Source organism: Lemur catta, chromosome 11 (assembly GCF_020740605.2).
Source record: "Lemur catta isolate mLemCat1 chromosome 11, mLemCat1.pri, whole genome shotgun sequence".
Lineage (NCBI taxonomy): Eukaryota > Metazoa > Chordata > Mammalia > Primates > Lemuridae > Lemur > Lemur catta.
Window position 1 is genome coordinate 13979837 of NC_059138.1, and position 15510 is coordinate 13995346.

The window sequence follows — 15510 nt, forward strand, 5'->3', positions numbered from 1 at the left end:
AAATGTGTAAAAGTATATTTTTTTCAAAAATCATAGGGAGTATTTGTGCAAAAATGTTTGCATTTCTCTATTTTAAGATAAATATTAATGGAGGTAAATTAATGTAGTCTTATTTTATAATTCCCCTGGGTTTGCCATTTGTAAGCCTTGAACATGCTAGTGGATGTGGAGAGGTTTATTTTGTTGTTTAAACTTTTAGAGGCAAGAGGAGTATCAACTCTTGCATTAGCTCAAATCGAATCAAACACGAGATTCTCTCAGCCTAACCCTTGGTTTAACACTGAAACATTAAAATAAATTCAACTTGTTTTAAGTAAAGCCCTTTTTTCTCTAGTTGCAGCCAAGGCTGTAAAACTGAGTGTCATTTGGTACATGCCCTGGATTGCAGAAGAAATCAGAAGGCAACAAAGCTTTAGTGGCTCAGAATAAATATTGTTTAAACTTTTTTCCAAATGCTCAATTTGATTGAAAAAGCCCAAAGAATAACAACAACAAAAAAAGATTTTATCCATCAGTGTTTTTGGTATTCTAAATTCTGAAGTCAGCTGGATTCAAAGCATCTGGCCTCATATCCCTATTTTCCTCTTTGATAGTGCTGAACAAAATAGCCCTTCAAAATCACAGAGTCATTTAGCATTCAGTCAGGGCATCTGTTGGTACCATAATAGCAGATTTGGGCCAGTATTTAAAAGTGGGTAATTTGGAATCTGGTTCATTTTGCCATGCTGAGAGCCTGGCCAAAACCTTCTCATGGCAGGTGGTCTATGGGAACTTGGTCCATGAAGGCTCTGATGTAGTTCTGTTTACGTCTCCATGTTAGATGATAACCCTGAAGCCAGGATTGCTGTGACTCTGCCAGACTGGAATCCAAAACAAAGCACAGAACTGAATATAACCAGGCATATTTGCAAGGGACCTACCACAATTCTCATAAGTGTAATGCCCAGTGCCCCAGTTGTGATTTGCCTTGTTGTTTGTTTCTGGTACCAGCCTGGCTGCCAGTACCAAAGTGGATTACATCTGTTTTCTCCCTGAAACCAGAAGGCCAATTTTCAGTAGAGAGGAAGGACTGAATATACTCACCCCATATCATTGAATGGGGCATCACTTAGTCACTTATTAGACACCAGAGTCTTTCTCAGCAAGTTGGCAGAAGAGGTTTCTTTTGGTAGAGCTTGTCAATAAAAGTTCTGTCTGTCTGTCTATCTATCTGTCTCTCTCTCTCTCTCTCTCTCTATATATATATATGTATACATACACCTTTCAAATACATGGCCTTGTTTGATGCTTATAACCACCTAGTGGTTTAGGGTAGGTTTGTATTATTATTCCCATTTTTAGGTGTAGGGGAAGTTAGAAGGGTTAAGTGATTTGCCTAAGATTACCCAGCCAACAAAAAAATCCAAGGACTATTGTCATCCTTACCATCTCTCCTCAGCTTTGATTTGATGTACAATTTATAGCCATCTGATGTATAAGCTGATGGAATGGTGGCTGGATAATAGCATTTAAGACTCATAACAGTAAATTTGAATCCACAACATTCAGCAGACCTCTAGCTGTGGCTACTTCTGCTGTCTTGCCATGAATTCGACCATACTGATTTTTAGCCATACAGAATTTCAATATTGCAGACTTAAAAATGAACATTAGAATTCTAGCATGTTTGCAGTGTCTATATGGGTCAGTTTTTTGCCTAAGGGATGGTGCAATGAAGGGACACATTTGCAGGTGGCATAGGTATAGTTTTAAAGTCTGGATAGCATGAAGGTTGTAATTGAATAGTGATGTGGTAGCAGCAACTTTCTTTTTCAATTATTAAGAAAATATCATGCCATGTCTGTGATGTTCAAAGAACTATGCTAAGTTGCTAAGAACTATACAAGGATTGACTGCCTTCAAAGAGCTTAAGGATCCATTGGAGAGAAAATACATGTTCACATAAAACAACCAGCAATGTAGGGGACTAGTTATAATGGCAAGGGCAGGTACAGATGGCAAGGCACATCGTAGCAAGAAAAGAGTGCAGTTGAATTGAGGTGATTTTGAAAGACTCTTTTAGGTTTTGTAGTGGAAGTAAAATTTAGATACTGCATGTGAAACGGTGGTAGGCTTTCTAGATGGTGGGTTGAGAATGAGGGAACAGCATGGGCAAAAAATGGGAATATAAAAGAGTAAAGCATGTCATGGGATATAAGTAGATATAAACAGGAATTTATAATAGAAAGGATGGGGAGAGAGAGAGAGATAGGAAAATTGGTGGGAAGAGTATGGATGGCTCTGAATGTCTGTGTGAAGAGTTTACTCTGTTAATCTGTAAGGAAAGAAGTGTCGAGTAAATATTTTGAACTGGAGGTAGAAACATAAAAACAGAGAAACATAGAAGTGGAGGCGCTAACCTAGTGACAGTGCCCAGGGTAGAATGAAGAATAAAAGGAGAACAGACTGTCCACAGAGAGACAAGTTAGAAGAGGGAGCAGAAATCCAGGCATAAAGTGACTGTCAGTTCAACATGACACAGGGCTGGATGGGGTTGGGTGGGAGAATTCAGTGTACTGAGGTCCTCCCCCTCGAGCTTCTGCACACCTGCCCTTAGCTGCTCGTCTCTCTCTTCACAAAGGAGCCCCAAAGTGTTGCTGTATAGCTCTAAAGGGAAGTTTTATCCATCTCCTTTTTTGCTTCCTCAAAAGTGGCTTGAGGGATGAGGAAATTTTCAAGTGGTTGCAATGTGAAGTCATTTCTGCAGTTTTAGTGCCATCTTATCTCATACTGAGTCATTTGGCCATCTTAGTGCCATCTTATCTCATACTGAGTCTTTTCAAAATCCGTTGAAAAGACCTGCACACCTGTCTTTGGCTCTCTAGACTTTGCATCCTCTCTGTAAGGTAGTCCTATTAGGCAGTTGCAACTGTTGCTGGGGACTGTGACTCAGTACTTCAGTCCGTGTATATCTCAGAAGCGACCCTTTTCTGGGGAAAAGATACTGTCTTTGGCAGCAGGAGGCACAGCAAGATTCGCTATCTGGGAGGAGAGGAGTGTGTCAGGGTCCCCAAGACCACCCCTGGTTCAGTGATTCACTAGGACTCACAGGACTCAGCATATAGTGCTCACAGCTATGGTTTTTTACAACACAAGGATGCACAGTAAAATCAGCAAAGGGAAAGGTGCATGGGGTAAAGTCTGGAGGAAACCAGGCACAAGCTTCTAAGAGTTTTCTCCCCGTGGAGTCCACACAGGATGCACTTAATTCCTCCAGCAACAAAACGCATGTGGACTGTTGTCTCCCGGTCTCATTAGAGACTCAGTGCCCAGGGTTTTGTTGAGGACTGTTCACATAAGCACCCTCTTCGTAGCACAAACCAAAATTCCAGGCTCCTAGAAGGAAAGCAGGTGTTCAGCATAAAGCACATGGTGTGTGCAGTTTAGGCCCAGTGAGCCACTCTTCACTGTTCTTGCAATTGGATAAACCCTCCTGAAATCCAAATTTCCAGATGCCAAGCAAGGGCCAACCTTGCAAGCAGCCTTCCTAAGGACAAGGGTCTCAGGCTTGCTATGTTAACTTGCCTGCACAGGGAGTGAAAATATTAGGTTGTTGAGAAAGGAGTATTGATGGAGACATTTTTTCCAAATCCAAGAGAGTTAAGAAGAGGTCGTGTCTCTGAAAGTGATATCTGAAATTGGGGCAAAAGAGAAGGATTAGAGGAGGAATCCCATAGCACAGAGCACTGAAATCAGTTCTGGTCTGATGTCCACATGGAGGAGCATGGGGAGGTAGAAGAGAACTGGGATGGTGTATTAGGAAACCAGGGGAGAGGTTCAAAAGGAGGAAATGCTCAATAGTATATAAAGAGCTTCAGATAGGCAGGATTTATGGGCACTGCAGAATGCCACTGGGGCACCATTTAAGAATGTTTTAATTGATTTATACCTTAAAATTGTCTGTATATATTAAGTAAGACACTCAGCCAGTGCTTTGAATAGTTTTCCTGCCCATGAGATTTTTCTCTTTTCTTTTGATCACCTTAAAAAAGCCCTGTTTTGACTTTTTTTTTTTTTTTTTGTCCATTGCTTTGGATTTGTTTGTTTAGGTTTAGATTTCACAGGCAGAGGGAGATGGAGGAGCTTTGGGAAGGCTAAAAGGTTTCTTTGAGCAATACTGAATATTTCCTCTGACAATTATTTAGGGACAACAGCAGCCAAAAAGCACCTCTTCCATTCTTGATGGGAAAGTAGTTCTGTTTGTTCATTTAAGAGGACTGACTGTATTTTCTATTTCATTGATCTCATTGCTGCTTGCTGGTGCAGAATAAAAATTAAAAGCTACTTGTTTTGAGTGCAGATATCCCAAGGGGATGATAAAAGTGTTTGAATTTACTATTACGCTCTTGAGTTTCTCCCAAATTCTGACTTCTACATACTGTCTCTCTGATATTTCATTTCTTTTCTTCTGGATTCTCAGATGCTAACATTGTATAGAGCCTCTGAGATAGATGATCATTGTTATACAGGACTGTGCAAACCAATATTGGCTTTTCCTTTGCATATAATAAAAACATATCAGAACTAGATTTTTTTTAAAAAAGCTCTTTTTGCGTGGCTGACTTTGAATAGTTAGTGGTCTATGAAATACCAGTGCCTCCTCTCTCACACAGTCTGGATGCTTCAGGAATAGAAAATAGAAAGTGATGAGTGTGGTGCTCAATGTGGCGTTTGCACTTCTAGTGACTTCCAGTGATGGGTGACAATTCTGGCCTCATTCACTTCATTGAACTTCAGGAGGGTAAATGTGTGCTGTGATTGAGGTGGTTTTAAATTTTTGTCTCTTGTCCTAATATCCCAGGGCTTCCAGCAAAAGTTCTCCTTCCACAGTAAAGAGATTGTGGCTATCAGCTGTTCCTGGTGCAAGCAGGCGGTAAGTTTGGGGTGAAATAAAGCAATGTGGGCTCACATTTTATCAAAATACCCTTATGACATTACTTGAGTTCCTGTCTGTAAGCGAAGGTTATCTTAATTTAACGTATCACTTTTCTCATACAAGACCCTTGGAGGAAGAAAGAATAATAGCATATATGAGTTGGGAGAAATATAAAAATAAATTCACGCCTATATTTTATATACATTGAAGCCTGGGACAGAGACTGGAAAATCCTCCTTTGGCTCTAATACTGGGACTAGAATTGAGGGCTTCTCACTCCTAGACCACATTTTTCCCCACTCCACTAGAGTGTTGAGAACTCCTCTTGTGGTAGAAAGGTGCAACATTAGGAACAACACAACATACAACATGAGAGATCCCTCTGACACAGGTGTACAGGCATCGTGGTCCTTCTGGTTTTGATGTGGGTGACTTTTTTTTTTTTTTCTTTAACGAGGCTAAGTGTTAGGATGAGGAGAGTGGTCCCTGTATCCTCTCAGGTTTATATGTCTTTACAATTGTATGCTCATTAAAATGTAGCTCTTTCTCACATTTGAGAAATATATGTTCATTAGGATGTGATGGTAATTTCCCCATTTACTTTTCTTCTCTTTTGTCTACCTTTTCTTCACCTTATTTTTTTTTTAGCACCTAATTCCTCTGCCCCTACCAGATGCTACATTTCCTTATTTGTTTGCTTATGTACCTGTTCTTTCTTCTACCAGACAATGTGTAGTCTAACTCAGGGGTTGGCAAACTACGGCCCATAGGCCAAGTCTGGCTGCCACTTAATTTTGTAACTGAAGTTTTTTTGGAACACAGCTATGCTCGGTTATTTATGCATTGTTTGTAGCTCTTTTTGCATTTGTGTATTGTCTACAGCTACTTTCATGCTACAGTGTCAGAGTAATTGCAACACAGATGGCTGGGCCCACAAGCCTAAAACATTTACTCTCTGGGCCTTTATAGAAAAAGTTTGCTGACCCCTACTCTAATCTCTTTACCTACTCCTTTCAGTGACTGTGTGAGTTGGGATATATAGTCCCTTCATTGCATAGGGGACCTGCAAAGAAAGAGCTATGGTGTTTCAGCTGGGTGAAAGGTTTGCAGGAAACCTCATCCTCTACATACCGGATTGAACCAGCCACACAGGCCATGGGACTGGAACAGATGCATTTAGTTGAAATGTGAAATTGACATTTTCCATGGGTCAAAACCATTTGAATTTTGGCAATCCACATAGCTCAACCTAACAATCTCTCTAGCATACTTTTCCTAGGCCCCCATGTGTCAGGAGAACCTGCTATCCCTAGGGAGGAACTCCGTGGTCTGGAAAGCTCAGTGTTGCTGCATCATCGTCTTATACATTTTTTATTCGTGGTGTTTCCATCTCCTTTCAGTTAGTTGTGACACAAATAATCGTGGCACATCTTTCCAAGAACATGTTTATACGTATAAGGCCATCCTAATTCTTGAATGAACCTCTGTACCATCAAGGCGGTTATCTCCATCTGGGGAGGAAGATGCAGATCCGGTGTCCAGGTGTCCCTAATGCTTTCCGTGCTGCGGGTTCCCTGTTCTGGTGAGACCCCACTGGTGGGACAGCCTCCCGGGCAGCGGTGTGCTCACATGGGCTGCATCTGCTCCCGCCCCATGTAGCTACCAGGCCATGGTGAGATGGTTTATCCAAGGTCAATTAATTAGGAAATCAAACCCCCCTTTACAATGAGCATGTGTGTGCTCTTTTCATTAATCTGTAGTCCAACTGAATCACTACGAAGGCTGAATTTTCACTTGACCATTGTGGGAGAGTTTTGGTCAATTCCACATATTTTTGAGTTTCCCACAGTGTAGAAGGTGATTTTGCAGGGGACTATAAATACAAACCGTTTGAACACAGATTACAGTGGAGATATATTTTAACAGTACAGGTCAGTCCCTTCTAGGATATTTGATGTCAAACAAGCAAATAAATAAGTGGCCCTCGATGGTACAGGAGAAAGAACACCGGGTTCGGGAGCCACATTTCCTGGGTTCAGATCCTGACTCCACCATTTAAAAGCTGTGCAATCTTAGACTTATCTTTGATTCTCCAAATTGGAGATTACTCATGTATAAATTGGGAGTTGACATAGGCAGTCTCTGAGATCCCTACCATTTTAGAAATGCAACGGTCATGCATTTGAGTGTTTATTTAATTGCCAAAAAAAATTAGTTTTTAAAGAAGAAAAATAACATCCCTCTGGTATATTTATTTGTTTGCAGATCACAAATTATTGGTGGCAGAGAAAATTATTAATTATTTTATCAATTAGTATTATACTTAATTGACTGAAAATTAGCCACTGAATCAGAGCAGATCTTGAAGATAGGCAGAGATGAAAACAAAATCCCTCTGTTGTTATGTAATATAATTAGGGTGGCTGTATTTGCCAATTTTTCTAAGACAGTCCTAATTTATGTCTGTTGTTCCAATATTATTATCAGTGATCCTTTTCACTTTTAAAATTGTTCCAGTTAGTATGATAAATTATGTGGTCACATTAAGTATAATCCAAGTAGAAATTGAGGTTAAATTTTTAAATATCATTATGATTAAATTTTAAGGCCCATAATTATTGCATAATGTTGATTTTATGTTTATTAGAAAATAAATGTTACTGTACATCACTATCACTTTGTAGTCACAGAAAAGATGATTGAAAATATGACTGGCCTAAGATATCCAGTCTGAGTGTCACAGTTGGAGTATAGAGTTAAGTCCCTAATACTGCAGTATTGTTCTGATGATTAGTCTACGTTTACTTCCTTCCTTTCAAAAACAAAAGTCACTTTAGACTTGCCAAGAATAATAGGGCCATTGTATTTTTTTAGTGGCCCCAGACAAACCCAGCAGAAGCAATCTCTTTGTACTTTGTTACCTCTGGGATTAACAACTTTCTAGAAGAGACATCATACTTCTTTCCTGGCTTCTCTAAACTGGAAAGACGACCTGGGAGGATTTATATGTATGATAGAAAAAGGAGAGGCAGATGGTAGGCATTGCCTTTCTGCTTTGTCTTCATTTCCTTCTCAACATTATCCCAAATCAACCAAGTTAAGGGACCAGCGCAAATTAAGGGAAACAAAATTGTGTGCCAAATTAGGATGAATAGAACCCTCCAAGACTCTAACACCTTTATGTAAACATCCCATTAAAGGATTAGAAATTTTTAGCCGGCTTCATCCTGCTAGATTGATTTTTTTGTTACCAATTGTTATTAGTTCATAAACTGGAATAAATTTGGAATCTGGTTTCTAAGATCCTGGAGCTGGTTGGGTGGTGATAAGAAAAGCATGTTTCCTTGGTGTGTGCCGGTATGTGCATGTGTGCATGCATGTGTGTATTTGTACATGCATGAGTGTGTGCATGTGTACTTATGCCTTCTTGCTACAGCATTACTCTTTGCCCAGAATTGTTTACTGGCCTGTTTTTCTCTTCAGTTTCACAATAAGGTGACCTGCTTCATGCTGCATCACATTGAAGAACCCTGCTCCCTGGGGGCTCATGCTGCTGTTATTGTCCCGCCCACCTGGATCATTAAGGTGAAGAAACCTCAGGTAACTGCCAGGACCTTGGTGCTGCTAGGCCAGTGGGGGGGGGAGGCGGGCGGGGATTAACTGCTGCTTTTGCTTTTCTTCCCCTGACTAGTCTTTGGGTTCCTGTGACCTCTGTTCACTCATCCCCAGGGCCCTTTGTGGCCTATCAATGTACTGTGTTCTGTTGGGCTCTGTCATGGAACCAGCCTCCCTCTCCTAAGGAAATCAAAGTTCTGGAGCAGGAACGTGACCTCCTCATTCATGTGCTAAGATGATTCTCTTTGAAAGGAGTTTTCCCATATTTTATTGGGCACTAGTGGTGGGGACGGCTGATTCTTATGCAACTCTCTTTTCTTCCAGCCTGGGCATTCCCAGGGACTCAGTGTGAGGGCAGACTCTGCAGTCTTCCTGGTTTAGTTATGATTACTGCCACGTCCGACCTGAAGTGGGCATGACCTTCCTAAATACACAAGGCCTGCTTAGAGAGCAACACTCTTTTCTAAAGGCAAAGTAGGGTTTGTTTTCTTAATACTTAATCTCACTCTGTATTCTCAATGTACTTCCTGTCCAAATGAGTCTCTGCTTCAATATTTAGGGAAACCTTGATGGTTTCTCAACAAAGTCATAATCTTTGATAGAAAATGCTTCTGCTTTTGTGCTATACCTCCTTGACAGTTAGCTCCAAGTTAACTTTGGCAGATTTTTTATGTTACAGAGAGAGAGACTGTATCTCCCCTAGGGTACAGGTACTTTAGGAAGACTTACTGAATGTAATACCTTTAAAAGATAAGGTGGTCCTACTTCCTGTGGTCTCCAAAGTCATTGTGCAATTCGTTCTCATTGACTCAGTTTTATTTTTAAAAAATGGTGGATCAGGGATACTGTTTTGCTTTGTGTGTTTCATATGAAGTTTAGCCTCTGTTGATGGGAGTGATGCTTAGGAATAACCTTTCCAAGTTATAATCTATGGAAGCCCTTGGGATATTTCTTCCAGGGAAAGTACAATATTCACATGTTAAAAAATGTGGAGTCTAGTCTTTATTCCATTTTATATTTTCGAACCCAGTGCCATGATATGTTTAATGAGTTGCCCAAGGTGACAAAGCAAATTAAACATAGTACTGCTGTATGAAATTCAAGTGTACTGAATTGTAATTTTTATTTTTAAATCTCTTTAGAATTTTTACTTTTTTTATTTTTTACTAAAATTAAGCAATCTCTCCAAGGCTTTTTATTAAATATTCATTCAGTTAACACAACACACCTTTGCATGAAATCTAGATTGTATCAGTAAGGCTACTAGACATTGTGATAAAATACATGATCTTTGCTCTGAAGAACCTTGTAGTTATCATAAAGAGAGGTCTTAAGAGGGAGCTCCATGAAGGAGGTAGGTTTTGTTCTATTTTTTAAAGATGGGTGAGATTTAGATCAGTAGAGAAGAGAGAGTAGCAGGCAGGAGACTGGCACACAGAGCAAGGATACTGTGTCCAAAATTGTATTCTTGGGGCCATGTGACCAGTTTGACTGAAGGGCAAGGTTTATGTAGAGGGCGTGTAGGAAAGGAACATATGATTGCTCAGGGCTGGCAGCCAATGGGTTTTTGATAGATGTGACCTTTGTCCTGAAGTAGTGGGTTTCCTTTTAAGCAAAGGAGTGCTAGACTAAAAAGTAGTGTATTAGAAGGAGACAACTAGCAAGAGTATGTAGGACCACCTGGTGGTATGGGATTTTGCAAGTCTGGAGACAGACCAGTTAGGAATATCAGAAGAGAGATGCTGCTTTGCAGGGAAATTGTTAAGTTTACTTTTCTAAACCTTAAATTTTTTTGTTATGGAAAGTTTCAAGCAAATGAAGAAAGACAAAGGATTATAATGAATTCTGTAACCATCAGCTTTTCTGCCATTTTTGTTTTATCCATCCTCTGCCACACTGTATTTTCTTTTTATTAATTAAACTTTTTATTTTGAGATCCATATGCGGCTGTAAGAAATAATACAGAGAAATCCCTGATGCCCTTTACAAAGTTTCCCCTCACAGTAATATCATACATTGTTATAGTACAATGTCACAACCACATATTGACATTGATTCAGTCAAGGTACAGAACATCCCATCACCACCAGGTAGGTACCTCCTGGTACCTACTCATAGCCACATCCAGTTCCTCCTGGCTCCATCCCATCCGCCCCTCTTCCTGAAAGTGAAAGGCCCCTCCTTCCTTTTTTTATTTTGCTAGAGTATTTTAAAGCAAATCTTAGCATATCACTTAATCTGTAAGTATTTCATTTTGCCTCTCTAAAAGATAACATTTAAAAAACTGACCATAGGGCCAGGCGCGGTGGCTCACGCCTATAATCCTAGCCCTCTGGGAGGCCGAGGCGGGTGGATCGCTCGAGGTCAGGAGTTCGAGACCAGCCTGAGCGAGACCCTGTCTCTACTAAAAATAGAAATAAAAATTATCTGGACAACTAAAAATATATATAGAAAAAATTAGCTGGGCATGGTGGCGCATGCCTGTAATCCCAGCTACTCGGGAGGCTGAGGCAGTAGGATCGCTTAAGCCCAGGAGTTTGAGGTTGCTGTGAGCTAGGCTGACGCCACAGCACTCACTCTAGCCCGGGCAACAAAGTGAGACTCTGTCTCAAAAAACAAACAAACAAACAAACAAAAAAACAAAAATCTGACCATATACCATTTTCTCACCCATGAAAAATAATGCTTTGTTAAAAGTTTTTCTGATTATCTCAAATATATCTTTTTTACAGTTTTAAAAATCAGGATCTGACATCCACAACTACCTCCTTTAAGTCTCCTTTAATCTGTAACATTATCCCCTCTTATTTTTCATGCCATTTACTTGTTGAATAAATTGGGTCACTTTACCTGTGACTTCCCATATTTCGATTTTGGCTGATTGTTTCCTTATTGTATTTTAAAGTGATTGCCATATTTCTTGTAGAATAATATTTAGATATAGAGACTCAGATTTCAGGTTTAATTTTTTGGTAAAAGGGCTGTATGGGTAGTCCTGTGTATTTCTATTATATCACCATCACAGGAACATGACATCAGTTGTCTCACTCTTAGCAATGTTAAGATCAATCAGTGGTTTGGGAACTATCATCCTAATCCACCTATCATAAAGTTCTTTGTTAGCTTCTCACTATTGTGTTATTCATTAAGGTTTATTACTGAAATCTATTGTTTCATTAAGGGTTGCTAAAAGGTGGTTCTCCAATTTTTACTTTTTCACTTTTTAGCTATGACTTTTTCTGTAGAGACCTTTCTGTTATCAGCAACAAATACATAACAAATGTTTGAGTTTTTGCCTTTATTTGTACATTTTTAAAATAATAAACTGATGCTTTAGCAACCTTTATAGGTGGCTAAGAATTGTGGTGATGGTGATTGTTTTTTGGAGAGTATCATTATGAAATTACATAATTATGATTTATATATATTTATGATGTTTTAATTCATTGCCACCATTATTCTTCTAATATTCATATTGTTGCATCTTTGAGAAGTTGGAAGCTCTTCCAGATGACTCCGATCTCCATTTGTCATGAGCCACAGGTTTTTGATAGCTTTCCTGGTCTTAGAAATGGCACCACATGCCAGGATCATCTCGTGCATTTCCTGTTTGTTCTGGAATCAGCCATTTCTCTAAGGAGTCTTGGTTACTTTTAAGAAGAGATGGTGTTTACAGTTCACAGTCTGGATGCAAAGTCCAAATTCATTATCCAATATGCACCTTTTTCTTGTCTTCTGTGACTCAGGACACTGCTATAGTAATAATAAGAAGAAGAGCTAACAGTCATCAAATGCTTTTTATATATGTTAGGAAATTTTAAAATTATTTTACGTTTAGTATCTCATTTCATCATCATAGCACCCTATAAACAGTTATCTTTTTATTCCCACTCTACAGCTGAAGAAAGTAAGGCACAGAGAAGTCAAATAAATTTCCCAGGGCCGTATGGGATAGGGTTTGAAGCCAGGAGTTCTGATTCTGGAAGCCAAGCTTTTAATGATAGGCCACACTGCCTTCCTGTCTTACTGTTGCAAGCCTTGCTGTATCAGATATTTTTCTGAAAGTCTGGAAGTTCCTCCTCCCATGGGCTCTAAAACCATCAAATAAGTTAATCAATGAACTATTAAATATATTCTATTCAAAAGCAGATGTATGATGAGCTTGATGGGACAATATAGTAGTGGTTAAGTGCTTTCTGGCTTTTAAGCCTAGACTGCTTAGGCTATAACCTTGCTCTAGCCAATTACTAATTTGTATAGTGTTGAATAACTTAAACTCTGACATGTAGACTCTTCTGCCACCAATGTTAAACTTTATAGATACTAAAAAATAAAGAAAATACAAGGAGAAAATTCCTTGTGTTTGTGATCAGATCATGGATGGCAGTCAAGACAGTGTTTTGTAGAGTGTAGAGAATAGGTGGCAAGCTGTTAGTCATGACTTGGAGACAGTTATATTAGATAATTCATTTGAGATATTGGGAAGTGATGTAGAAAAAGAGAATTTGGAAGGTACATGGAGAACAGCACAGTAAAAAGTTTTTCCAACTTTGAGGATTTATATATATATATACACACACACATATATTTTCTATACATCTATATATATTTCTACATTCTATCGCAATGCTTCAAAACTCAGCTATAAGAAATAACAGTGATATAGAATCCGTTTTGTTCTCCTGGAGAGAGTTGGAACCCATTCTATTAAGTGAAGTATCCCAGAATGGAAAAACAAGCACCACATGTACTCACCAGCAAATTGGTTTCCCTGATCATCACCTAAATGCACATTTGGGAATGACACCAATTGGGTATCAGACTGAGGTGGGGGGTGGAGGGGAGGGGATGGGTGTATACCTACATGATGAGTGCGTTGCGCACCGTCTGGGGAATGGTCACACTTGAATGTGCTGACTCGGGGGGATGGGGTGTGGGGGGAGGGGATGGGGGTATAACTACATGATGAGTGCAGTGTGCACTGTCTGGGGAATGGACATGCTTGAAGCTCTGACTCGGGGAGATGGGCAGTACATGGGCAATATATATAACCTGAACTTTTGTACTCTCATAATAAGCTGAAATAAAAAAATAAAAATAAAAAAAAGAAATGATAAAGGAAAAGATAGCCTTAATTAAATTAGGTAAACACTTATTTGACCACATTCAAAGATGCTGTTGTGCTTCAAAAATAAATGATAAAGGAGAAGATAGTCTCAATTGAATTAACTAAACATGTAACCACATTCACAGATGCTGATTGTATACAGTAGGAGGTCCAAAGATGAATCACATGTGATTTATTAGGTTATTAAGTATGGAATGTCTGATTTTCTTAGGTACTAAGTCTGACAGTTGATATCTCTGACCTTTTACTTGGACACTACAATTTTTTTTATTGTGAAGATACATTCTCATTTTTTCAAACTCATGTTTTGTCTTGTGATTATCATTTTTTTTTTTTTTTTTCGAGACAGAGTCTCACTCTGTTGCCCGGGCTAGAGTGCTGTGCTGTCAGCCTAACTCACAGCAACCTCAAACTCCTGGGCTCAAGTGATCCTCCTGCCTCAGCCCCGAGTAGCTGGGACTACAGGCATGCGCCACCATGCCTGTCTAATTTCAATATATATATTTTTAGCTGTCCATATAATTTCTTTCTATTTTTAGTAGAGACAGGGTCTCTACGGGGTCTCCCTCTTGCTCAGGCTGGTCTTGAACTCCCTGAGCTCAAACAATCCGCCCACCTCGGCCTCCCAGAGTGCTAGGATTACAGGCGTGAGCCACCGTGCCCGGCCTGTCTTGTGATTATTTTTCACCTTTTCTTACAGCAATTTTTGTGAAGCCACGGGTAAGTCAAAAATTAGTGTTTTTGTGTGTGTGTGTGTTTTTTTTTTCAAATCTGAGTTCCATTGTGGAACCAATGCAGCACAGACAGCTTGAAATATCAACAAAGTGTTTGGGGAGGATATGGCTAATGAACACACAGTACATTGATGATTTGAGAAGTTCCATTCTGGTGATTTTAACCTTGAAAATGAGCCACATGGGCAACCTGAGACCAATGTGGATAATAATGAGCTGGAAGCTATGGTGGAAACTAATCCATCTTAACCTATGCGTGAATTAGCAGCAAGGTTTGACATTACTATTCCAACAATATTGGACCATTTGAGACAAATGGGCAAGGTAAAGAAGCTGGATGATGTGTTCTTCATGAATTAAATGAGCATCAGAAGAGAAATTGTCTTGAAGCTTGCCTTTCTTTGCTGTCATGACATAAAGGTGAACTATTTCTACACTGCATTGTCATGTGTGATGAAAATGGATTCTTTTTGACAATTGCAAGTGTTTGACACAATGGTTGGATAAAGAAGTGCTGAAACACAGTCCAAAACTGAATATTCATCAAAAAAAGCTAATGATAGCTGTTTGGTGATCCAGTGCTGCTATTATCCACTACAGTTTCATGAAACGTGGTCAATTGATTACAGTGGATGTCTACTGCAACCAGTTGGATGGAATGATGAGGATGCTTGCGATTAAGCAGCCGAGATTGGTCAGTAGAGACAGGCCAATCCTCTTGCAAGACCACATGTCGCAAAAAATAACTGCTGAAACTACAGAAGCTGAACTTGGAAACTCTCTGTCATCCACCATATTCACCAGACTTTGCACCAACTGACTACCACTTCTTCCAGGCTTCGGAGCACTTCTTGCAAAAAAAATATTCAATTCTCAACAAGCTGTGGAAAATGCCTTTCACGATTTCATCGCCACTCGCTCTCCAGGTTTCTTTGCTGCTGGCATAAACAAATAACTATCATTAAGATGGCAAAACTGTGTAATATAGTTTAGGCACACACTTTGATCAATTGTACTGCTTCTTGTTTGAGATAAAATAAACTTTTAACTTGAAATCATACATTTTGTATTTAATGAACACCGCTATAACTATCTAAATAATTGGGCAGAGTATTTGT

At 39.4% G+C, this 15510-nt stretch overlaps 1 protein-coding gene across 4 annotated transcripts in view; it reads left to right on the forward strand.

Moving 5' to 3' along the window:
* The window catches only part of DGKI (diacylglycerol kinase iota), a 397632-nt gene that overhangs the window by 187866 nt on the left and 194256 nt on the right, over nucleotides 1-15510 (forward strand). For 3 of the 4 annotated variants that reach the window (XM_045565327.1, XM_045565330.1, XM_045565329.1), the window contains exons 7-8: nucleotides 4841-4912; nucleotides 8399-8515. In XM_045565327.1, the coding sequence (XP_045421283.1) occupies nucleotides 4841-4912; nucleotides 8399-8515 (189 nt within the window). Of the gene's footprint in view, nucleotides 1-4840; nucleotides 4913-8398; nucleotides 8516-15510 lie in introns of those variants that run through there. The other variant, XM_045565331.1, reaches the window with a different exon arrangement.